Genomic DNA, 24705 nt, shown 5'->3' on the forward strand with positions numbered 1-24705 from the left:
AAAAATAAGTGCATTTGTTACTAAATTTTATTTTTTTTGAGCAAATGAAGACGAATGTTTAATCAAGCAAATTAAATACCAAAAATAAATGTGTTTGCTTCAGTCTGGATTGCTATCTTTTGGAATTTTTATAGAAAAATATACTGTATCAATTTGTGTATGTGAGGTAAAAAAGTGATTGAAAAATGAGTTCACAGAAAACGTAAAAATTTTTGGTGCAGTTTTATATTTTTTTTTTCAGAGCAAATGAAGACTAAATATTTAATCATTATAGAATTAGTTCTTTTTTCTACTACTTGAAATGATTTTCGAATCCTCATCTACATATACTTGGAGACTATAATTTTACATCCTCTAACCTTTGTTGCTACAAGCTATTATCGAGTTGATACAATTAGTAAGTACAAGTGTACAACATCTAAAACCAAATAATAATCACTCATCAAGCACGAAAAATCAACCCTACCAATAACATTGGAGTTTCTAGTTTAATTTTTCACATGAGTATGGGTTATGGCAATTTGTATGGCTAAAACAAAAATTTAAATATGTAAAATATATATTTGTTGGACACTGAGTGGAGAGAAAGCATATAGGATAGACTTATTGTTTTATTCAAAAGTACTCTGTGAAATCTACTCAAGTTAATCTTAACAAATACAAACACCTATAACAAAGGGAAAATAGAGTGATAGTAATGTTAGAAGATATTAGTGAAGTGTACTGAAAATGCATAAAAAAAAAAGTCTATTATTATCAACAACATTCTTATTACCTATTTAATAATTGTCAAAAAATGGAACACACGTAATTGTGACTTCTTTTTTAAAATAAAAAAGTTATTAATTTAACAAATTGATATAGCAATATATTATTCTGTCCTTTTTTTTTTCAAATTTGATATATATGAGATAAAATGGTCATTCTAAAAAAATTAAAAAGTGGTTGAAAAGCTTGTATAGATGATATTGCAAAAATGCCTTTCAAGTCATATCCAAAGTCCAACCAAACAGAGCCAAGGAACCATTCCAAATCCGGGCTTACAATTCCGATTCCAATTCTAGTTAGGCAATCCCGTGCTAGCCAAACGGCTAATTAGCGACAATAATTATTGTCAAAATCATTATAAAAAAAAGGGATAAATAAGGACAATATATTGTCAATTGGAAAAGGACTCCTGCAGCAAATCGAAGCTCTCTGGCGTATCCAGTTCTCTCCAATTCAACTCGACTGTGTTTTATCAGGAAGTAAGTACCCAAAATTTCAGTTTTATTCTCATATAGGTATGGTCCATTGAGCTCGAGTTTGTTGAAAGAAAATGCGCTTCAATTTCTGTAGAAATTTGAAGTTTCGTTTGCGAGAATATCATAGTAGTTATGGTGTAATTTTTTGTAATAGACCAAGTTGTAATGGCAGAGATTTTGTTTCCAGAAGCCCTTTTGGAAATTGTGGAGTTGCTGCATTTTATTCATCAGAAAACACTAATCTTGATCTACATTTGAACCCTGAGAAAGATTCTGGGAAATATGTCAGAGAAGGTGATAGTCATGGTACTAGAAATGGGTATTCTAGAGTTCAAGAAATGGGCTGGAAAGAGGGTTGTGGGTTCGGGAAGAGTAGCTTAAATGCAGAGGAGAATGGAGAAAGAAGTTGTCGATTTGATGAGTTTGAGGTTGAGGGTTCGGACGAGGACGCGGAAAATGATGTTGATGGTGATGGGGTGGATAATTTTCGGATTTTGGATTCGTATACTGGAAATAGAAGTCAGAAGGAAGATGTTTCGAGGAGAGTTATGGATGATGTGGAAGATGAATTAAGACACCCTCTAGTGAAAGAAGTATGTAGGTTAATTGAACGTAGGTCAGAATGGGGTCCGAGGTTAGAGAGGCAGTTGAGGACGTTGTTGAGAAGTTTGAAGCCACTGCAAGTTTGCGCTGTACTAAAGTGTCAGTCTGATGAACGTGCTGCTTTGCAGTTCTTCTACTGGGCTGATAGGCAATGGCGATATCGGCATCACCCGATTGTTTATTATGGAATGCTGGAAGTTCTTAGTAAGACCAAGTTGTGTCAGGGGGCTAAGAGGATTCTGAGTCTTATGAGGAAGAGGAAGATTGAGAGGCGGACAGAGGCATTTGGCTATGTTATGGTTTCATTCAGTCGAGCAGGACATTTGAGGAAAGCAATGCAGATATTGAATGTGATGCAGAAAGCAGGGATTGAACCTGATTTGTCTATCTGTAACACTGCAATTTATGTTCTGGTGAAGGGGAAGAAAATGGAAAAGGCTTTGATATTTTTGAAAAGAATGCAAGTTGTTGGGATTACACCAAATGTTGTTACATATAATTGTTTAATTAAGGGTTACTGTGATATGCATCGTCTTGCACAAGCATTACAGCTGATTGCTGAAATGCCGTCTCAAGGTTGTTCCCCTGATAAAGTTAGTTACTGTACTGTAATGGCACATCTATGCAAGGAGAAGAGGGTTGATGAAGTAAAGGGTTTGATGGAGAAGATGTGGAAGGATAGCAAATTGGTTCCAGATCAAGTAACTTATAGGACCCTTATTTATATGCTTTCCAAGCATGGACATGCAGATGATGCATTGAAATTTCTCAGGGAAGCAGAAGAAAAAGGATTCCATATTGATAAATTTGGATATAGTGCAGTTATTAATTCTTTCTCCCAAGATGGGAGGATGGATAAGGCAAAAGAACTTCTAAATGAAATGTTTGCAAAGGGGTGCGACCCTGATGTGGTGACTTACACTGCTGTTGTGAATGGATTTTGTCAAGTAGGAGAGATTGACCAAGCCAAAAAGTTGCTCCAACAGATGCATAGACATGGTTTTAAGCCGAATACAGTATCATACACAGCATTGTTACATGGGCTTTGCAAAAATGGAAAGTCATCAGAAGCCAAAGAGATGATGAACATGAGTGAGGAGGAATGGTGGACACCCAATGCAGTTACATATGGTGTCCTGATGCATGGGTTCCGCAGGGAAGGGAAGTTGTTGGAGGCCTGTGATGTGGTTGGGGAAATGATAAGAAAGGGCTTTTTGCCAAATCCAGTCGAAATTAATATGCTGATTCAGTCTCTTTTCCAAGCAGGCAAAACCAATGAAGCCAAGAAATTCATGGAGGACTGTCTCCACAAAGGATGTGCTGTTAATGTGGTAAATTTTTCTACTGTAATTCATGGATTCTGTCAGAAGGATGATTTGGATGCTGCTCTCTCAGTCCTTGATGACATGTACCTGAATAACAAACACCCAGATGCAATAACTTACACTACTTTAATTGACGCACTGGGAAGGAATGGTAGGATAGATGAGGCAATTGAACTTGCAAAGAAAATGCTTCATAGGGGCCTGCTTCCTACTCCAGTAACATACCGTGCAATCATCCACAGGTTCTGCCAGCATGGTAGGGTGGATGAATTGTTGAAGTTATTAGAGAAAATGCTAAAAAGGCAGAAGTGCAAAACAGTGTATAATCAAGTTATTGAAAAACTTTGTAGCTTTGGAAACCTTGATCAGGCTTATAAGCTCTTGGGGAATATCCTAAGGACTGCTTCAAATATTGATGCCCGTACTTGCAACATCCTTCTGGAGAGTTACTTGAAGAAAGGGGATTCTTTGTCATCTTATAAAGTGGCTTGCCAAATGTTCAAGCGGAATCTTATACCTGATCTCAAGTTATGTGAGAAAGTGAGCAAGAGATTGTTGTTAGAAGGAAAAACAGATGAGGCAGATAAGCTTATGCTGCAGTTTGTTGAACGCGGGTGCATTTCACCTCACTGCCATTAGTTTTCATTTGAAATTTAGGAGTACTTTCCCAGAAGTTTTTTCAAAGTGCTGCCAAAGTTTTATATCATCTCAGTGAAAAACAATAATGATCAAAGAAATGGAGACGGATAAAGCTCCTTTATGGTTGAGCAAGGATCTTCCTTTCTCTAGTGAACTTGACTTGAAGAAGACTATTAAGGCTTCAGACAATTGTCGTTTAATGTCCTAATGAAATATTTCATGGTAATCCATCCTCTTTTCATGCTCTGCATTTCTCCTGCTGAAAAAGTGCCCGAAGAATCATGTACCTTCTTTAGTACTTATCCAATTTATTTTAGCATGTTGTCTGTCCCAAGGAAATATTTCATGGTAATGTGGTCTTCTTTTCTGTCTCCAATTATCCTGCTGGAAATTCCCCTGAAAGATCACTTTTTTCTTGTATTGCATTTACTTTAGCATGTTGTCTTCGTGCAATTGGTTTTTGGGAAAATGAATACCTAAATTTCATGCTTTATGTTTTTCAAACTTTGTTATTTTTCAGGTTGAACTCTGTTATGATGGGATCAAACTGTCATCAGCATTCTCAGGTGCAATGGAACCAAGGGCGGATCTACACTATTCCCTGTGGGGGCATGCATTCCCCTTCTGGCCAAAAACAAGTGTACGTTGTAGCTATGCATTTTTCAAACATTTATCTGTAACCCCACTGATTTCTGGCAAAAAATATGTATACTACTAGTACTTGCTATCTTATGCAAATGCTACTTATTTATTCCCACGCTCAAAAATAATTCTGGCTTGGAAACTGATTTGGCGCTTTTAAAATTTCTATGATCTATGATCAATAGAATGATTTCAGCAACATATGTTAATCAAGTACGCTCTCTCCATCATGTAGTTGCCCATTACTGAACATGGTTTCTGTTCAAATCCCGTGCAGGAAGCTTCTGTGCAACGATGGCTGCATGAGTATGTCTTATTCATGTATAATGTGCCCGAATATATCTTCGGTATTTCTTTGTTCTTTTCTTCATGGTGTTCTGGATGTGTTTTGTTCTTCGTTGCTATCAATTACTAACTTTTGAACTACATTTTTCATGTCACTATATAGGTGATGACACAGAAGTGCAGTTAATCGATCATTTGCTGTCAAATTGCTTAGTAACTCTTCCGCCATACGATGACCCAAATTATTGAGTAATCAAGCTTGTTTGTATTTCTGTATATGATGTAATCCCCAGTACTTGCACTTTTGTTTGTTGTGGCCATATGATGCATTATTTGGAAATCAACATCCAGTATATGATGTTAATCAATGGAACAAGTAGACTTGGCAGGTAGTTGCTGGCATTTCCTGTTTCAGGGATGTTTCCTTTCTGGTTTTGGCTGGAACTGATTATTGAGTTGTATGACTTCAACTAGGAGAAGAGAAATGTGCCTATAGATGATATGGAGAAAGGCTGGCCAATCATAGGGCGGCCATGTCCCCAACAGATTTGTCAATGAAACAGGTTTAGCTTTGGCCCTATTGAGCTCCTTTTCTTTTCCTTGGTTTTCATTTTGAAACAGATTTTGGGGTATTTCTTGACCTTTCTTTCTGGATTTTCACCGTTTTCTTTGTGTTTTCCTCCTTTTTCTTTTCTTCTTCCTGGCTTTTTATTGTTTTTATTTTTATTTTTTTATTTTTCTTCTTGTCTAGGATTTTTCTTCCCTTTCTGTTTCTCTCTTTTTTTTTTGTTTTTCGTTTTTGGTTTTACATATTCATTGACCAATATTTAAATTTAGCAGCATATTAACATTCATAAAATCTTTATCCAGACAAACCTTTTACTACCTACAATTTGCACAAGGCTAAAGAGCAAGATTTCCTTTCAAGAATTAATCATAACTTATTAGCCCTGTCAAATGGTTAATAATAGAGGCTTAAAAGATGTGAAATGTCAAAAGTTTTAACTCTTCAAATTAATTGTTGCCAGTTATAAGAAAAATTACAAAACGTAAGAAAAAAAATGATGCTGCAGTTTTTCCTATAGTTCTTGAATATTTAGATCAAGCTAGTGATGACTTTTACTTAATTTTCATGATGAATAACCACAAAATTAGTTAATTTATTTAACCTTGTAACGGAGACTCGAGAATGAATTTTGAATGATGTGAATCCAAAAATGCTATGTGATTCATTGTTTCAATATCATTCTTGAGATAATTTATTTTGTTTTGAATTAATTTCTTGTCCATAACAAAAAGGGTGTATTCGAGTCCAATCAAATTTGAATAGCTTTATACTCGCATTTGAGCTCGAATTATAGCTAACTACTCGAACTTGAGGTTGAATTCGAACAAGTAATAAATGTCAAATTTGAACTTGACTCAAAAATCATATTGGCAGAACTCAAACTCGAACTCGACTCACACAGGTTTGAGAACCAGGCCGAGCCTAAATGAGCTGGAGTACTTGAAAGTACTCGAGCTTTCAGGCTCGTTAATTATTTGCTTCTTTGAGGATTTTACTATCACCTTCTCAATTATGCATTACTCGATATTAGTTACTCCCTGTGTCTCCAAATCTTCAATGTCACTTACTAAATTTCTTTGCATAATTTAAAGTCTAGTCATAGGTCATTTACCAATCAATAGTAAATACTAATTTTTCAGCAAAAATAGTTGTATTCTCAGAAAAAAAACCAAGATATCACATGTATGTCTACATAGGCAAAATAAGGAATGGTTTACATTAAGAGAATCATTGAAGGAGTGAAGGACCTTGTGAATGCAAAGGCTGATGGAAACCTCATTTTCTTTATGCCCATCTTCAGCTAAATCCTGAAGTTGAAGCTCTTGGAGTGACAAATTGTAGTCTAGATTCCAATTTTTTTGCCATCTCCCATCTGCTGTTGATATCTTGATCAATCCCCGTGGAGCCTTTTGACTTCTATTCGTTGTCTTTTAGTATTTGTATATCAGGAAAAAAGAAAACAAAACGACATTAGTGCAGCCAACAAGCAAATACAACTTAATTTGTACTCTTTTTTTTTGGGTTCTTTTAGGTGGGATTTAAGAAGTGGAGAGGGAGAAAGTGGGGGAACTGAAGCCAAAATCTGTAAAACCTGCAGGGACCTCCACTATTCAGCACTTCTGTAATTCTATTTACAGAACTTGATAAAAGAGCCATTCTTCGAAAACATGTTTACAGAAAGTTTCTAACACGTTCTTCAAAAATAACCATGTAGATTGTAATAACATACCACAACAAATGAAATATATATCAAGATTGGAGGATGAAGAAATCCATGCAGCAAATGCAGTATTGCCTTGGAAAGAGGAAGTGCTAAAGAAATGAACATTGAATTTGATCGTAACAAATGAAGAAGATAATATATTACCAGTGAGAAATCATTTCTCCTTCGAGAAGCTCTAGTCTTGGAGCTGGCCCGAGGAGACAAGAGGATGGAATTGGCTTGTGCAAAATGTTGATTAGGAATAGTGTTCATTTTGCTGAGTGGAATGCAATTTGTTTCTCTCCTCTTCTTTTCCTTGCCTCAAGGATTAGCCTTATCCGCAAAGGCATGATGGCCGTTGGGTGTCAATAAGATATTTTATGGCATGAAATTCCACTGTTGCTACATGAGATATTTATGGTATGGAGTTCAACCCTTGTTGCAAGTGGTACCTAAGGTCTAGCTACTTGTATAATAGTCCCCTAAATTTGTTTATCGGAAAAAAGAAAGGGTCGAATCTTCTACACATTAGAAGGGAATCCACGGAAATTGAATCATCATTGGGTCAAATGGGTGCACTATGTACCCGTATGAATTTAAATCATTTAACGTGGCAGCCATATATAGTGGCAACTAGTGGGAGGTAAGGTTTAAACCCTAGACCTCCCACCCCACCAAACTTTAAAGGCTATGGTGGTGGCCAACAGTTTGAAATTCAAATTTTGTATACATATCATGTATCTAATCATAACACTATATATATTGTTATTATATGTAAGATTTATTAAAAAAAAAATCCAAGCAACTCTATTGTGTAGGATTGATAACACTTTGCCCCCTGAATTAAAACAATATATAAATTGCATCCCATTGAATTCAAAGGTAACTGCATTTTTCAATAGCCTAAAACTATGTGAAAAAAATTCTATTTTACTTATGCCCTCAAAATTATTTGTAACAAACGGCTGCAATGGGCAATTTCTTTGACTCCCTTAAAGTAGCGAAAAGTCTGTGAAAAAAAGGGGAAAAAAAAACTTACAATGGAGACTCTGCTATTACCAAAAGATCTCCAGCAAGTTGAGAAGCATTACAACATTTATCACAACACGAGCAGCTCAATAGAAAATGCGGAGAATGGAAAAAAAAAAAAAGAAAAAGAAAAAAAGGCAACACTGTGTACCTCAAGGACAATTTAAAATAGCAGCCTTTTGTGGTTTTAAGAGTGTGAAAAATTTTGTAGGTGTTGTTACGTCCTAGATTTTCGTTGCTTTCTCTTATTGAATCAATTCATTTTCCATTTTCATTATCTCTATTCGCCATCAAGCACTTGAGAGGCAATTTTTTTTGCCTGTACATTGCAAGAAAATGGACCATTTTGTCATTAATTCACTTTTTATTTTTTGGTTTACTGTGTTATATGTTAAAATTTAATGGGTCTTCAACAAGGGCATTATGCATATTGCTTAATTTCAAGAGGGCAAATTGTAGTTAACCCTAGTTCCAAGAGGCATAGTGGTATAACCTTTTTACATATAAATAAGTTTGAATCGAATCAGATGTTAGATGTAGGACTGCAAATGAATTGAGCCGCTTGCGAGAAGCTCGAGTCCAAACTTGACTCAAGTTCGATCAACATTGATCTCGAATTCAAAAATACTTTACTTATTAGTTCACAAGCCGACTCGATTATATATATATATATATATAATCAATGCTTTTGGACAAGCATGAAAGGACTTGCAAAGAATTGGGCGACAAAACCTTCTAAGCCCATGCTTTCGAGGAATAGCATTAAAATGGATTCGAGTGTTATCTACTATCCACTGCTTTTGACTTGGGTTCTTTGGTTACATTTTTTCATGTAACACTTTTGTTTCAAACCACTGGGCCAATGGCTTAATTCCTTCTTTGGGTTGTTGGTGTGAGTTCAAACCTCACCAGCAGCGAAAAAAATCTAAGGGTTGTGTCATAGCACTTCCTTGGTCTAGTTGGGTCTGTATACCCACTAGCCCCTACCACAGCCTCCTTAGGCTCCCCTCCCCCTAGATTAGGATAGAGTAGGTTATACAAATGTATCTTGCTGACAAAAAAAAAAAATGTAACACTTTTGTTTCACCACAATTGGAAGTGATAAGTGTATGAAAAGAGATATTTTAAAACTTGAATTATTATTTATTGTTACATGGTACACGTGTCATTTAGATAGCTAGTATAACAGAAGTGTAACATGAAATGTTATAACAGAAGATGTAGCTTCAAATTAATCTTGCATTATACACCTCCTAGTTTTCATTTTTCTCCGTTATGTTAAAAATCTATTTCCCAAGATGTTTTCCCTTTTTTCTTTTTTTTTTTTGCCAACTTTTGCTGCTAAAGCATTTGTCACGGTCGGACCGATACATTGTAGAATGTTGTAGCCTAACGTTGTGCAATATTGTGAGGCAACGCTGGTGTATTATTCTTTATAGGGTAACAAATTTCAAGGGAGAATTGCAATTTTGTTCTCAACATTTGGCGGAAGGGCCATAGTGGTTCCGAAATTTTTGGACAAAATAAATATAGGACCTAGTACTTTGATTTTCAACCAAACTAGGAAAATTGATGGGTTTTAACGCATTCTTAATCTGCCATGTGACGATCGTGTGGTTGTTAGTCAACAAACAAAAAAATGAAGAAATGAAAAGCAAAACTAAAATATAGGACCTAACTAGCTTTATATCCCATGCTATGCACGAGTACTACAAATTGATAAAAATAATTCAAATTTTAAAATAAAATATTTAACAATGTTATAATTATACAATACTATGCAAAATCTTTTTAACTATATGTAATTTAATGAACATTATTTGTTAATTTGCTAAATTTGGAAGTTGTCAAAAATCTGGTAGAATTTGGTAGAAGTTTGTATAATTTGTAAAGATAAAGGCTTGGTGTGGTCAGCATAATATTTGGGATAAAAAATTTTGAATAGACTTTTACTTGTTTTTTGAATTTTAAAGTGGTACTAATTCAATAGAATTCTTTGAACTTTGAGACCACAGTGGATGTTGTAAAATTTTTGTAATTTAAAGAAATAAGTGATATAGTATATACTATATTTTTAGAGAAATCTAAAAATTTTAACTTATAGCAAATTTGCAAGGAAAGCTTCTAGAAGTTCTTGACTAGTGAATAATTAACTTTATGTCCTGTGCAATGTAAGGGAATAAAAAATGCCCAAAATCAATTTAAAACTTTAGAAAAAATTATGTAAATAGTATAATAAAAAATCATCTAAAATCCTTGTAAGGAAATGTAATTTTAAGGAGATGTAGTTAGAGATTTTGAAACAAATATGCAAATACTAATGTTTAAAATGTGTAAGCACTTTTCCCACTAATTAATCTTTGTAGAGTTGGAATTAATCTAAAAAGATATTGATTTTACATGAAAGACAAGATGTAGACAATATTTTTGCAATAGTGAAACTGAATATTTTTGTATAATTTAAAAGTCTTGTATCATTGTTCAACCTTTTATAATAAGACAATCAAAAAAATTCTTTATTTGTATACATGGCTGTGGGAAACAAAATACCACTTTCATCTGTATAAAGTGGTTACGCATTGATACTTATTAGTTTGTTAAACTACTTTTAAATTTATAATATCCTATGTACAAAGATATTTCGTAAATGACAATATATGCTATTTGTCAACATTAAAGTAGAAAATTTTACTTAGAGAGGCTTATTGATAAGTTAGTTTTACTAAGATTTATTGACCAATAGAAAACGTTAAGGTAAAAAATTTTATTATGCAGGCATTTTAAAAAAAATTTCATGTTGAATTTAAACATTTGAACTAAACTAATCGAAAAGCATTAAATTAACATTAATCAAACTTACTAAAGAATAAATAATTCCAAAATCTTGAAAAATGATACATGTCAGATTATTGAAAACGTTCTAGAACATATGAACTGATGAATAGTACATAGTATAGATATGGATGGGAGGCAAAGCAAGGATATTAAATTTGAAGGACTAATTACAGTTTTTGTCCCCAACTTTTGGGAGGATGACCATAGTTGTTCCTAAGGTTTAGGACTAAACAAATATACTAACATTCTGTCCTATTGATATAGTTAAAAAGAATAGTTCAACTTCAAGAAAAAACAATGCAGTAAACACCATGAATGAAGAACTAAAACGTGCAGTTTTTAGTTGAAAACCTGTACTGAAACAATTTCACTCAGCTTCCCTTAAAATGTAGAAAATTATACAGACCTCCATTGGTGTAATAAAATGACTATAACTTCTTTCACTTAAACTGGATGATTCATATGACATAGGATGGATATATATAGAACTGCATTCGACTTCCACCAACTCCACCACAATGCAGACCAACACCAATACCAGTGGTGTCTATTTCCAAACTCCACTCTTTCCTTGTTATTATTACTACTAGCCCCTCCCATTTTTCTACTGCTTGTTATGGTTTGCAGATATTAGAGAAAAGGCTGGAAAAGGGATGAATAAGGGGAATGTTATTATGTCTGCTACACAATAGGATATTAAGATGCATTCGGGTTTTTCCGTCTTTTTTTCCTTTTTTTTGTTTTTTGGATTTGGAACCATCTGTAGTGGAGATAGAACTTAGATTCCATTTCTAGGAACCAATGCAGTTTGGGTTGCTCTTGGTGGTTTTGGCCTAGATTATTTTGCCTTGGGAATGCTTTGGGCACTGAAATTGGAGCTTGGGATATGAGATACTAACAATAAAGTGTGTTCTCCTATCACATGATTCTTTGTTTTTATATGCTCTTAGGATTTGATATAAATGGAAAAATTTTCATTAATAGTTATGTTCAAGTGCTTTCCTTGAATTAATTTGCAACTGTTTTTCACTCTATTCTTAATAAAATCTTGTATTAAAGGATTTTGCCTATATTTCCCTCTATGTTTTTTTGGACAAGACTCGTCATACTCACAAATCTCTACAATGATATGTTGTATTAAAACACTTTTGCCATCTTTTAAACATTCTTTTATACCCTTGCTTACTAAAATGATGGCTCCATTCTTAAGTTAAATGATTATCTCAACATTGGAGTGAAAAATACACGTCATCTATAATTCTCCACCGCTTGACACCTTTTGTATTTACACGAAATGCCATCGTGACTAGGGGTGTGCAAAATCGAAAAATTTCGATTTACCGACCGAATTCGAATTGAATTCGGAATTTTCGAAATCGGTAAATCGGAAATCGGAATCGAATTCGGATTTTCCGAATTCATATATTTCGAATTTGGTTCGAATTCGGTAATGGAGTTTTTCAAATCGGAATTTCCGATTTCGAATTCACAATTCGAAATCGGAATTCGAATTCCGATTTCGATTTCAAATTCGTTTTTAATATATAAATATATTTTTTATACATGTAATATAAAATTTATACTATATAATATTATATAAAATTTATAAAATTTATATAATATAATATAATATAATATAAAATTTTATAATATTATAAATTTTATATTATATAATAATATATAAATTTTTCCGAATTCGGTGAAATCGGTGAAATCGGAATTTACCGAATTCCGAATTGAATTCGGTATGAATTCGAATTCGGAATTGGTGAATTCGAAATCGAATTCGGTCGAATTATCAGGTACCAAAATTTCGAAAAATTCCGAATTCAAACTTCCGAATTGCCGAATTCGAATTCGATGCACACCCCTAATCGTGACAAAATTCGTGTCATTAGATAAGTACCCATATTCTAACATAAGTTCCATAATTCCCCACAGTTTCCCTTCTAGTGTTTTTCTTTTTTTTTTTTCTTTAATGATTTTCCACTTGTCATATTTACACAAAACCTTATGACAAATTAGATGTCTTTAGTAACTACCATTTTACAAATTTACTTCCACAATTTTTTTTATAATTTCTTTGCATACTTTTTTGTCATCTTTTGTGGTTATAAAAATATTTTAAAATTGTATACATGTAGTATTTGCATTGAACATTAGTTTTTTTTTGTATGGTATGATTAGTATTTCTCATGCATATAAATATTTTAGCCCTTATTCAAATACGTGTACTCATATCCTATAGCATACAAACAATACAACATGCATTTCCCAAAACCAAAATTTCACTATGTGGTGTGTATATATATAGACACGAGTAATGGACAACAAATCATTTACATTAGACTTAAAATGCATTAAAAGAAAAAAACAATTTGAGGTTAGGATTAATATGGATATGCATGCTGTCAACATGGTAGCAATTTCAAACGAAACCTAATCCTATTGTGGATTATAAAAAAACAAAATGAGAATTGATGGATGGCACAATCAAGGTGCACGGATATGTGGTCATATATGCTAGCTATGCATTTTGGTATTCCTTGGCAATATCGTTGAATGTTGAATATGCTGGACTTGACCCATTCTTGAAACTTTTGGGAGCTTTTGAGCCATGCACGAGCACATTATTCTTGTTTGTTTCATTTGTGTTGTTGAGTGGGTATCACACATGGTATTAGCATTCTAGAACTTGCTATTTTATACATGTCGAGACCACATTTTGTTGAACTGGATGCATCTGAAATGATAAGGGCATTTAGGATCTAACTTTCTTTAGTTTTCTACAAATCATGCATTCGTCTTGTCTCCTAATAGTGAACCAATTTGAGCTTTTATCCTTCTCCTTTGTTTGTTAGCCGTATTTGATAACTCAGGACCTTTTTAGACTTACTTGTTTAACCCTGTGTCGTTAAGAGATGTCTGAATTTTATTGTTTGTGCAAGGCAAATAAATCTAGGGTCGCAAGTGTTGTTAGAATAGAAGCTGTATGGTGCTAGTTCTGTGCATCTTCGATCGAAAGAAAAATAAAAAAAAAGAAAGGAAAAAAAAGAAAAAAGAAAAAGGGGGAAAATTTGTCAATAAGCTGGTGAACAGAAGACCCTGGCTTATAGGGCGTGCCCATGCCTCGCAAGACGCCCTTCCAAAAAAAAAAAAAAAATATAAAGAGAGTTCCAACACTTGCACAGTGGGTATAGCAAATGGAAATGCATTGCTTGTGAAATTTCTCCGGTGAAGCATTGTGGTTATGTGGTGGATATCGGACATTCTCTTGACACACTACACCCTATCTTTACCTTCTTATCTCACCTTCTACCTAAGCCCCATTACAACCCTATTAAAGCCCCTTTGGTTAGTGTATTTAGTTCACCTTTGAGTGGTGAAGATGTGATAAATGTGCAAGCCTATGATAATGCCATTCCGTGATGTTGATTTGAGTGTTCCTAGTATTCAACCATTTTCTTTGAATTACCACCTGTCCGGTGTGTTCTAATTTTGGCGACATTGTCAGGAAGACGGGATGCTTGTGTTAGTGTAAATTTCTGCATAACCTTTGCTTTCTTGGTTGTATTTCTGAGCTTCGCAATGTTTGAGGACAAACATTGTCAAGGTGTGGGGGGATTTGATAGAGCAACTATTGGGCACCTTTTGCGCTGTTATTTGGTCATAATTTTGGCTACTCATTGTGCTAAGTATTGAGTTTTTGCTTATATTTGATATTTGTGTGAATTGTAGGAGGTTGGTGTCAAAAGTGCTCTCCTGAGGTAAATTTTCAAAAGACTCTTTATTTCATGACGTGCCCACGCCAGAAACTAAAGAGAGACACCTAAAAGACGGGCCCCGCGGGATTGGTAGCAAAATGGGCAATTGGGAAATCAAAAGGCTCGTGGACCGTGGGGGTGCAGGGGATTAAAACTCCTAGAGAAAGGCTTGTGCCCTGACATTTTCTCTTCTGCTAGCGGCGGCTACGAGGGAAATATAAGGAAAGAAAGCCAGATTCACGAGAGATCAATAGATTAGCTTTTGCTTTTCTGTGAGACGTTTTCTTCTTCTTGTCGACGGCTACTGCACAGGAGATTTGGCTAAAAAAGCCAGATTCACGTGGGCTTAGTAGTTGGAAAGCTTTTAGTTTTCTCCCATGTAGACAATTTTCCTTCTTTTGCTTTTGCTTCTGACAACTTTCGTGAGACTTTCCCTTTACTTTTCTCCTGTAAGAATTCCGAACAAGAAGGAAGCAAGACCTTTCGTTCTATCCTCGTTATTTCACTTTTCCCAATTCTTTGGCAATTAATTGAATGAGTTCAATTAAATCAGGCGAGATTATTACGATGAGGAGCGGCTAGTTTTCTCTTCTACCCAAAGGTCGACGCGAAGGTGCCCATAACATCTGTGAGATCTAATCGAATTTTCATTAGTTCTTCCAATTCGTTACTATTCGTGCGTTTCCTGGATTAATTGTTCACGGGTATTTTATTAATTGAGTATCAACGGTCGGATATTTAATTTAATTTAATATCCTACCGTCACGTTAATTAAATTGAATCCGTAATTGTTCGTTTAATTGACTACTAGTGACAACCACCATAATTGGCTTTGTGTTGGGGAAATGTAAGATCTAATTTAAATAAATCCTCTTAGGGTGTTTATTGGTTAGGGTTGGGTTTTTCTAGCTTTAATGCAATTGGATAATTAAATTCTTACGGTCGTACCTAGGGTTGTTTTCTGGTTAGAGAAGCAGTCAAAGGTCATACCTTGGCTGTCGAAAAGTAAGGAAAAACTGGCTGTCAGAGCTTGTTGATAGCTATAACCAACCTAGTGACGAATGAATGAAATATCTTTGTATCGATGATCATTTAATTGGACCGTGCCTGAAAAGTTGATCCTTTGGGTAGAATTTTATTAATTGCTATTTTTAGTAAATTGTACTTGTTGAGTTAGCCTTTGAATTTTGTTTATTTTATTTTCATCTTCATTCCCTTAAATATCCCCCAATCTTGTTCTTTTGACTTGGAAAGAAACAACAGTCTATCCGTTCCCTGTGGAATCGACCATACTTGCCATTGTATGCAAATTTAATACTTTTATAGACAATTCTAGTATATCGGATTAAGCAAACTCTTTGGGAACATGGTGAATCAAGTAACCCATTGCACACCTAGAGTCCCTGCTCCAATACTTGGATTTGTTCTATAATTAATTGTGGTGGTAATTAGGACTTTTTAGTAATTATTATTGCAAGGCTCGATACCTGTTACCATTTGAAGCCTTGTTTGGGTATAAGCCAACTCCTCTTTCATTGGGACCCTATTTGGATTCAATGATACCTGCTGCAGCCCGGATGTTGCAGGAAAGGACCAAAATTGTCAGCAGTATCAGAGAGCACTTATCCAAAGCTCAGAACAGGATGAAGCATTTTGCTGACAAGCACAGGACTGAGCGAGAATTTGCAGTAGGAGACTGGGTATTTCTAAAACTGCAGCCTTATAAGCAGCAATCTATGTTAGTTAGAAAATGTTTGAAACTCTCTGCCAAGTATTTTGGGCCTTTTCAGGTTGAAGAAAGGATTGGGAAGGTAGCTTACAAATTGAAACTCCCTGCAAGGGCCAAAGTGCATCCAGTATTCCATGTATCCTTACTTAAGAAGAAGGTAGGAAGGTAGGCCCTCTGCAGCAGATGTCTACTACATTGCCAGAATGGGATGAACATGATCTGTGCCCCTTAAAACCAAAAATGGTCCTCAAAAGGAGAGCAATCTTATGGGATGGACAGCCTATTGTGCAACTCTTGATCAAGTGGAATCATCTCAGCTTTGATGAAGCATCTTAGGAGGACAAAACCTTCATTGAGCAACAGTTCCCAGATTTTTTGCAGACTTGAGGACAAGTCAGCTCACAAGGGGAAGGGATTGTTGGGACAAAAGGTTTTAGAAATATTGAGCAGAAATAGTTAGAATTAATGACGGAAATAAGCATTAGTGAAACGGCACCGTTTTGTGGTCTGTTGAGTTAGTTAGGTTAGTTAGTCAAATATCAATAAGTAGGGCCCACACTTGGGAAGTTGGCAGACAGTTGGTTTATTTTCTGCAATTTAATCATCACTATATACTAAAGTCCTAACAGTAGAGACTCCATCGAAGAAAGCCAATTAAGGTCGTCACATATTGTGGTAATTTTTTGATAGAAAGTAAGGATCGAAATCTTGACCTCCCGCACCACCAAGACTTTACTTTTAAAGGCTTGCTTGGTGGTGACCACCAGGCCAAAGGCCCAGTGGCAAGAAAAAAAATGAGTACATTAAACTTCTACTTAAATTAAAAATATCAATAAATAGAAGGTAGACACTTAGGTAGACATTGTCGCGCCCCACTTTTCGATTAAATGTGAATGTGTGCGAAGTGTGGTGTGAACGTGTGCAACATGAAAAGTAAAAGGCCATGGGACTTTGGAAAGCGACGATTTGGCCAAATGAAATTTAAAAAGGGTTTTTTAAATATGAAAACGGAGTCGCCACTTGGTATAGATTTGGGGTGTACCAAGTCACCCAAAAAGTGTTTTTTAAAGACAAAGTAGTAAAACCCTTTTTAAAACGACTCCTAGTCCACGTAAGCCAAAGAAAAAGGTTCGGGGGTCACGTTTGACAAAGGGGAAGGCAAGGATAGAATCCAAGGCACCCCTTTGACCTAGCCAAGGCTAGTTGCGCGACTCAAACCAATTTTTCCTAGTTTTTCTACCCAAGGTATGTATCGCGTATTGGATATGTCTATATGAATGCAAAAACCTAGACCTAGGGGGATTGGGGGAAATTTCTCTTCAAAGGTTGAGTGGTGCCAAGCACATTAATTGTGAAGCCCAATAATGATCCTTTTGGAGAGGTCACACCTAAACCTAAATGACGTGAAAAATGAGTGGAATGCATGCCATGTGAAAGTGTGAGTTTGTGTGAAGTGAGAAAAATGATAAAAGATAAGATAAGAGTGAAGGTGTGCAAATGTAGATGAAAGTACTCGTGTGCGAGTGAAGATAAAATGTTCGTGTGCAAGTGGAGATAAAAAAGTGTTCGTGTGCAAGTGAAGGGATATGAAGGTGCATGTGTGCAAATGAGACAAAAGTGAAAGTGTAATGATGGAGTGGATTGAGAATGCATGAGCCTAAGGAATTCATGCATATTGGGTACGGGGAGACCTAAATCGTGACTTGATTTTCCCTTTGATTAGAAGGCGAAACTAGCGTGCTAAGGCTATCGAGTAGCCACACTCGCTCGTTTCCCTTATCGGAAGGGGACCCTCAAGCAAATGGACCCTACAACTATCATGATATGCAAAAATCCTAAAATGAAGGGAAAGGGGGTTCGAGGAGCATGCCAAGTGATAAAACTAAGAAAAATGCATGATATGTGGTGAACAAGCAAATGATATGCTAATGAGGGGAAATCCCTAAGGGTCTAGCGTTGGACTAGCCCATTCTATGAATTCCGACTAGCGTTGGACTAGCGGAAACGTACATTCATTCATTCCATTCATTCATGGCTATGAAAGCAAGTAGACATGCCAAAATACTCGTAAACACATAGCACATAGCATTTAGCATGCTCGACTAGATGCAAGAGCCTAATAAAGTAATTAAACATGTAGCAACAAAAACAAACAAGGGGAAGGGGAAGTGGACCAGATGCTCTCCGAGCACTATCTATTACAAGCCAAGAGGTGTACACATACCCCATAAAAGCATAAAGGGGAAGGAAAAATGGACCAAATGCTCTTCGAGCCCTATCTATTACAAGCCAAGAGGTGTACACATACCCCATAAAACTTAAATAAAAGTAAAAGCAAGTAAATGCATGCAAGGAGGTAAGGAAAGCGAAGTAGGCATGCATATTCACATAACACGTAGGAGCACGTAGGGTCAAATGAAGTGCAAATGAAGAATAGAGTGTACCTCCCTTGAAGCGACGCCCTAACGTAGTGAAATTACTAACTTACCCTCCAAAATAATAAAGAGGTCAAGGTACCACTTAAATAATCACAAAAGATAAAAATAAGCATGAATTTGAATCAATTAAATCATGTCATCAATCCACATTTAAGAAGTCAAAAGAAGAAAGGACTTGATTGCAAAGATTGACAAAATTTTGGGACCAAAATTAAAGTAAAATAAAGTTCATGGACCTATTTGCAATTAAACTAAGGATCCAATTGAAAGAAGTTGAAAATATCCAAGGCCACAGCACAGTTAAGGAGAAATTCAGGGACTGATTTACAAAATTGTTTTCTGGCTTCTTAATGGACCAAACCATTGGGCCATTTCCTTTATTTGTTTGGGCCAAAGCTTCCAAGCCCAATCGGAAATCCCAAAACAAAAGGGAATGGGCCATTGTCACCCTTCTTGGGCCAAGATCACTTGGCCCAATCGGAAGTCCAAGGAAAAAACGAGTGGGCTAGTATTATTTTGGCCCAAAAATTAGCCAACCAAAACACATGGACCATGACCCTCTAGCCCAAGCCAAAAACCCAAAAATGAATTAAACCCTCTTACACAAACCCAACTAAATATCATTAGCCAAACATAAATCTAAGCCCAACAAGATAACAAACCAGCTAAAATTATTTAAGCCACAATTATGATCTAAAACCCAAAATAAATGTATCCCAAAAAGTCACATAAAATAGGCAAACATAGGATTAAGCTCAAGAAAGGCAAAATGGATTTGATTTTTCCAAATTTTGAGGCCACGGTGAACAAGGGGACTTGAGTGATTAAAACGCAACAAAAGCAAGGACCTAAAGTGAGACCTCCAATCAAATGATAAAATTCACAAGAAATGAATAAAAACCCCATCTTACAATCGAATGGCAAAATTCAACATTCCACTAAAGTTTCAAATCAAAGCTATAAGTCTATAAAGGTTATTAAAATCTACAAAATCATTCTAAACTCACTCAAAGTTTTGCCCAAAATCATATCAAAGCATGTCAAGAACAATTAAAATTCTAGAATGACACAATTGATTAAATTACTCAACTAATTGGACCATAACAAGACAAGGGGGGAACTTAAGGGGTTAAAATGCAAGTGTTTTAGGACCTAATTGCAAGAATTTGTAATGTAATTGGGCCATAATGTATTGCTGCAAAAATCAGAGAGACCCAATTGGTTAATTTTCTCAATTTTGTGGGTCATAATAGCATAAGGTGAGACTTGAGGGGGTTAAGAGGCAATTTTGAAGAATATTTTCATGCAAGCTCATGCACGTTCGTAAACAATGCATTCTGCAACAAGCCTTTCAGCAAAAACTTTCTGCAACCAGCATTTTACAAAAAAAAACAACTTTCAAATAAATCCAAAACACAACTATCACACAATTCCTCACTTTTCATCATGAAATTTGTAGATTGAAGCTCCAAGAGTCGGATAACAAACATGAAACATCTAAAAAAAAGTTCAGGCCAACTCTATTGCAAAACTTACGAAACATTTCTGCAACATCCCCTACCAAAACCATTAGCAACCGCAACTTCAACAAGAAAACAGCCACACAATTTGCTTTTAAGTTAAGGTCTCGAACCCAACTATGAAAGCTTTAAACTAAGTAGCTAACTACACAATCACTCTCATCCAAACAGGTAGACAACTCAGAAAAAACTCATGCAAAATTCTGGAACAACATGCAACCGTTCGAAGAAAACAAAAACTGATGCAACTTCCTCCATAAACTTCAGCTTTCCCCTCAATCACATTCATGCCATTCTTTATTCAGTTCAAAAAGTATTCAGGCAAGCGAACCAGCAAGAAAAGGGAAGGAATCATTATCTAAACAAACACCATAGCTGAGAGTCCAAAAAAGGAAAGACAAAACTCAAAAAACAAGACCCAAAGAAAATTTTCTACTCGGCAAATCTGAAATTATTTTTCCAGCAATGTTTAAACCTGTTTTCAAACTTTTCCTTAAACAAACACACCAACATCAACTCCAAACCTTCCCTATCATCCCTTCAAAAAACCAAATGAAACAAGCAAAAGATGACCAAACCCAGCCCTGATAACTCCCTCGGATAGAACCTGAGCCCAGAAACCAAACAACACAGCAGCAAAACAGCGAAGGGATCCAGTCAAGACTTCATACAACAACTGGAATCCTTTTCTTTTGACGTAAAAGATTACAATGGGTTCACAGTATTATAGTCAGACAACACACAAAATCAAAAGGGTCAAACCAGCCGCAACTTGACAACCAAAGAAAAGAAAATCTATTGCAATAAAACTGAAAGTATGAAAACTTGCTGCAGCCAATTTTAAATTTAACCCTAGAACTCTAACAACCGTGTCTTGCCTAACATGAAGATTCTAGGGACAAGAGCCAGATGCTATACTCACAAGAAAACATCAAAAGCCAATCACAACCAATAAAACACGAACTAGCGACATATGAACCAGAAAAACATGAGTGAACATACGAGAACAGAAGAAAAAGAAAAAAAAAAAACGAACGTAATGGGTTTCTGTTTCTGATGAAACTAGTGATGGTATTATCGCAAGCCAGGGAAAGCTTCTAATTCCACCAAAACAAAAAAACATCCCAAAGTAAGCAAAAGAAACGAAGAAAGGAAGCACCTTTACAAACAAACAACAAGGAAAGCTGCAATTTTTTTTACCTTGCCGTACGGTGCCTTCCACAGATGGATGAAACAGAGAGGTTTCGTTCGAGTAGAACCAGTACGCAGCTAAGAATCACGATCTCCTTCTTCCTTGCCTTGGGTTTCTTCCCTTCCCAAATTTTCTCTCTGTTTTCGGTCAGTTTTCCCTTTCACTCTTGCTCTATATATTTTCCTTCTTGCCGCTAATCACTTGCCCAGTCTCGGTTTCAATCCTTTCCCATCTGAGTTTCCCTAGCTTTTCTTGGTTGTCACTCGACGACCCCTTTCTCTCTTGCTCTTCCTGTTTCTTTTCTGAATCCCAATCTCTCTCTTTTTTCCAGAACCTCTCGCCGCCACTCTCTTTCAGTTTTTCTCTCGCTATCCCCACTCTCAATCTCTCAGCTCTCAGTTTTTCTTTTTGCCGTTCTTACTCTCCCCCAAAACCCTCTCTTGCAGCTGATGTTTTTCTTTCTTTTATATGGAACTCCAAGGCCCTTAAACCCTCCACTGAATGGTCAGGATGAAGGCCAGCCTCTGCCTTCATCCTGCCCTTCAATGGCACGTACGAAGTTAGCCCTTTGCAAGCTGCCAAAAATGCAGCTTGCAGGCCACGATCCCTTTTTTTTTTTTTTTTTTTTTCAAGAAAACTAATACAACTTGATAATTACAGAAATGATAAAATAAATAATAACAAAATTACACAAACCAGGTAATAATAATTATAACAAAACAAAAATAATTTTAAACAAAACACTAAACAAAATGGCCATTTTTTAATTTTTAATTTTTCTCTTTTCATCATTTTCTTTCTCTCAAAATAACTTAATAAAAATAACTAAAGTGCCCAAAGATTGAATTTAAAGAAATAAACATATTTTGGTGAACAATTTTTCCTTTTTTCCTTTTTCCTCTTTTTTTCATTTTTCCAATCCAACTAAAGCCTATTTTTGAATTTTTCTTCTTTTCCTCTTTTTCTTTAATTTCTTTTTTCTCCTTTTTATGATTTTGCATTTTCATTTTTCTTTCAAGAAAGCAAAAAAAACAAAATGACTAAAATGATTTTTCTTTTCTTTCTAAAAACTCTATAAACTTAAAAACTAAAAAAACTAAAAACTAAAAACTAAAAACTAAAATCTAAAACTTAAAAGTGATTAAAAACCTAAAATGACAAAATAAAAATGAATAGACAAACTAAAAGGGCAAAATGAATAAAACTAAAAAAATAACAACTAAAAATGCAAAACACTCAACAATGAACTAAATGCAAGCGATTTAAAATGAAGTAGATGCCACATACAAATTATTCAAAATTTGGTGTCTACAGACATGATCTATGTAAATCTAATAGCTCAAAATTTGAGTCAAAATAAAGAAACATCTTTCAAAATATCTCACAAACTATTTAATGAATTAATGAAATCCAAAATATCTCTATCTAACAAACTATTTAGTGAATTCTGGAGTGACAAGTATAACATTCTACAAAATTCTTTCACAATCATACAGGTTAGTAAAATCTCACACTGTGTTTTTATGCATATTTTTTTGAGACGATACTAGTGCTATTGCTGTTAGTTTTATAATATTTTGCAAATTTGATTCTTATAGCTTTAAATTTTGTATTGATTCATTTTTATCTTTGACGAAGAAAACATATTTTAATTACACATAACTTTTTATATTCAATCAAATAGTTCATGAATTATATTTTATGATTTGTATGAATTATAATTTCATGAGTACTCGTCAAAGACAATTATAAATTTTTAATACTGAAGTAGCAGTTCTATTGTTATCTTCAAAATTGAATAAAATATTGCACTTAGTGTTTGTATTATTATTTTTGTAAGTTCACAACTCTGCCAATTATCTATATAGTATACTGCTTATGCTGTTATTTAATTTAATTGCTAATACATTTTTTTAAAAAGAATTAATGTACAATTTTGCCCAACCCAAGGTCTTGGTTCATCGGTCCTTTTCCCGCCACAATATGCAACCAAACATCTTTTTCCTAACTCCTCACTCAGCTGCGAAAATAGAAATAGTGGCATCCTCAAAGACGATGATGGACCTATTCAAACAACCCGCTACCCAGCGTCTCAAGTGAGTCTCTTCTCCTCCTCCTCTGACTTAACTCCGACGACAACAACCAAGCTTGCCGCTTTTTGCTCTTCGTCGTTCTTACCGATCGGCCGTAAGCATGATCAAAATGACATAGCTTCATCAAATCCCTACCCAATTTTACTCAAATCGAGTTGTCACCACCGAATCGAGTTCTCATCTTCGAAGAGAAGTCCAGAATCGAATTAAAAAAAACCCTCGCCAAAGCCAGACAAAAGCTTAAGCTTTGATCCGACGAAATGGCCAAATGTAACCTTCTTAATTTCTCTATTTCCCTTAAGCGTCTCAAGTGAGTCAAACTACTCATCAGTAGTTTGGTGCTCGACTCAAGCTTAAGATGCTTGAGTAGTAAATTGAATCGAATTTGAATTTGAAAATACTATGCTCGAGTGCCCATTGAGAGTAATCAAGTATTATTAATTATTCAAATTTTAATTTTTAATATTTCACTCATTACTCAATTTATTATAGTTTTTAAGTAGTTTACTTATTCTTTAAGACTCCTACTCATTTTGAAATGTTGAAGGTTCTTAGTAAGTGGTTGAAATGCTTTAGAATCTTTTAAAACCAAGGTTTTGAAACCCAAATTGTTCATTGAACCAAAAAAAAATTGGATCACGGGTCACTGGTTTAACCGTTGGGCTGATCGTAATTGACCTGTGATGTCATAAATACGTCATTAATAATTATTAATATTTTAAAGAATTATTGCATATAATAAAAATAAAATGCAACGATTGAGTAAATGATAATATTTGATCACACTATTAAGTTTGTCATCTTAACTAAAACATAAAGCCATTTTAAATAGATAGACCAAATTTTAAGAGTAATTGACTAATATTTAAAGTTGAAAGATATAGATAATATACACAGACATTTTGTTACGAGTATAGGATAATCATTGACGTTAAGTTTTTTCATACTTTTAAGATCAAGATGTTAATATTGCAAGATGTTTTTATTTTTGATATGTTAGTGACCACAAGTTTTTAAGTAAAGGAAGTTGGAGGAAATTTTGAAAAAAGAAAGGAAAAGTGAGTTGTGACTTCATCTCATTATTGGCGAACATAAGA

The 24705-nt window shown here is 35.0% G+C and overlaps 1 protein-coding gene and 1 long non-coding RNA gene across 7 annotated transcripts; one reads left to right on the top strand and one right to left on the bottom strand.

The window, feature by feature from the left end:
* The first annotated feature begins 1018 nt into the window (after nucleotides 1-1018).
* Nucleotides 1019-5318, top strand: LOC113717769 (uncharacterized). 6 transcript variants are annotated; one of them, XM_027242576.2, is made up of 5 exons: nucleotides 1019-1247; nucleotides 1417-4033; nucleotides 4332-4451; nucleotides 4731-4800; nucleotides 4902-5318. In XM_027242576.2, exon 2 carries the CDS (start codon nucleotides 1583-1585, stop codon nucleotides 3809-3811), a length of 2229 nt encoding a protein of 742 aa, XP_027098377.1. In that variant the 5' UTR covers nucleotides 1019-1247; nucleotides 1417-1582; the 3' UTR covers nucleotides 3812-4033; nucleotides 4332-4451; nucleotides 4731-4800; nucleotides 4902-5318. The 6 variants fall into 6 exon arrangements, with proteins under 6 accessions (XP_027098377.1, XP_027098378.1, XP_071928731.1 ...); XM_027242577.2 differs by having other exon boundaries at nucleotides 1432-4033; XM_072072630.1 differs by having other exon boundaries at nucleotides 1019-4033; nucleotides 4689-4800.
* Nucleotides 5319-6412: 1094 nt separating this feature from the next.
* LOC113718791 (uncharacterized) lies at nucleotides 6413-7573 on the bottom strand. The gene is made up of 2 exons (XR_003454626.2): nucleotides 7174-7573; nucleotides 6413-6733 (listed from the first exon to the last, which is right to left on the bottom strand). It is a non-coding gene; the product is annotated as an uncharacterized lncRNA (long non-coding RNA).
* Between the last annotated feature and the right edge of the window lie 17132 nt (nucleotides 7574-24705).

This window comes from Coffea arabica, chromosome 11e (genome assembly GCF_036785885.1).
Source record: "Coffea arabica cultivar ET-39 chromosome 11e, Coffea Arabica ET-39 HiFi, whole genome shotgun sequence".
Lineage (NCBI taxonomy): Eukaryota > Viridiplantae > Streptophyta > Magnoliopsida > Gentianales > Rubiaceae > Coffea > Coffea arabica.

Excerpts from the sequence above, each read along its gene's own strand:
- LOC113717769 (XM_072072630.1), top strand. The coding sequence starts at position 1,319 with ATGCGCTTCAATTTCTGTAGAAATTTGAAGTTTCGTTTGCGAGAATAT.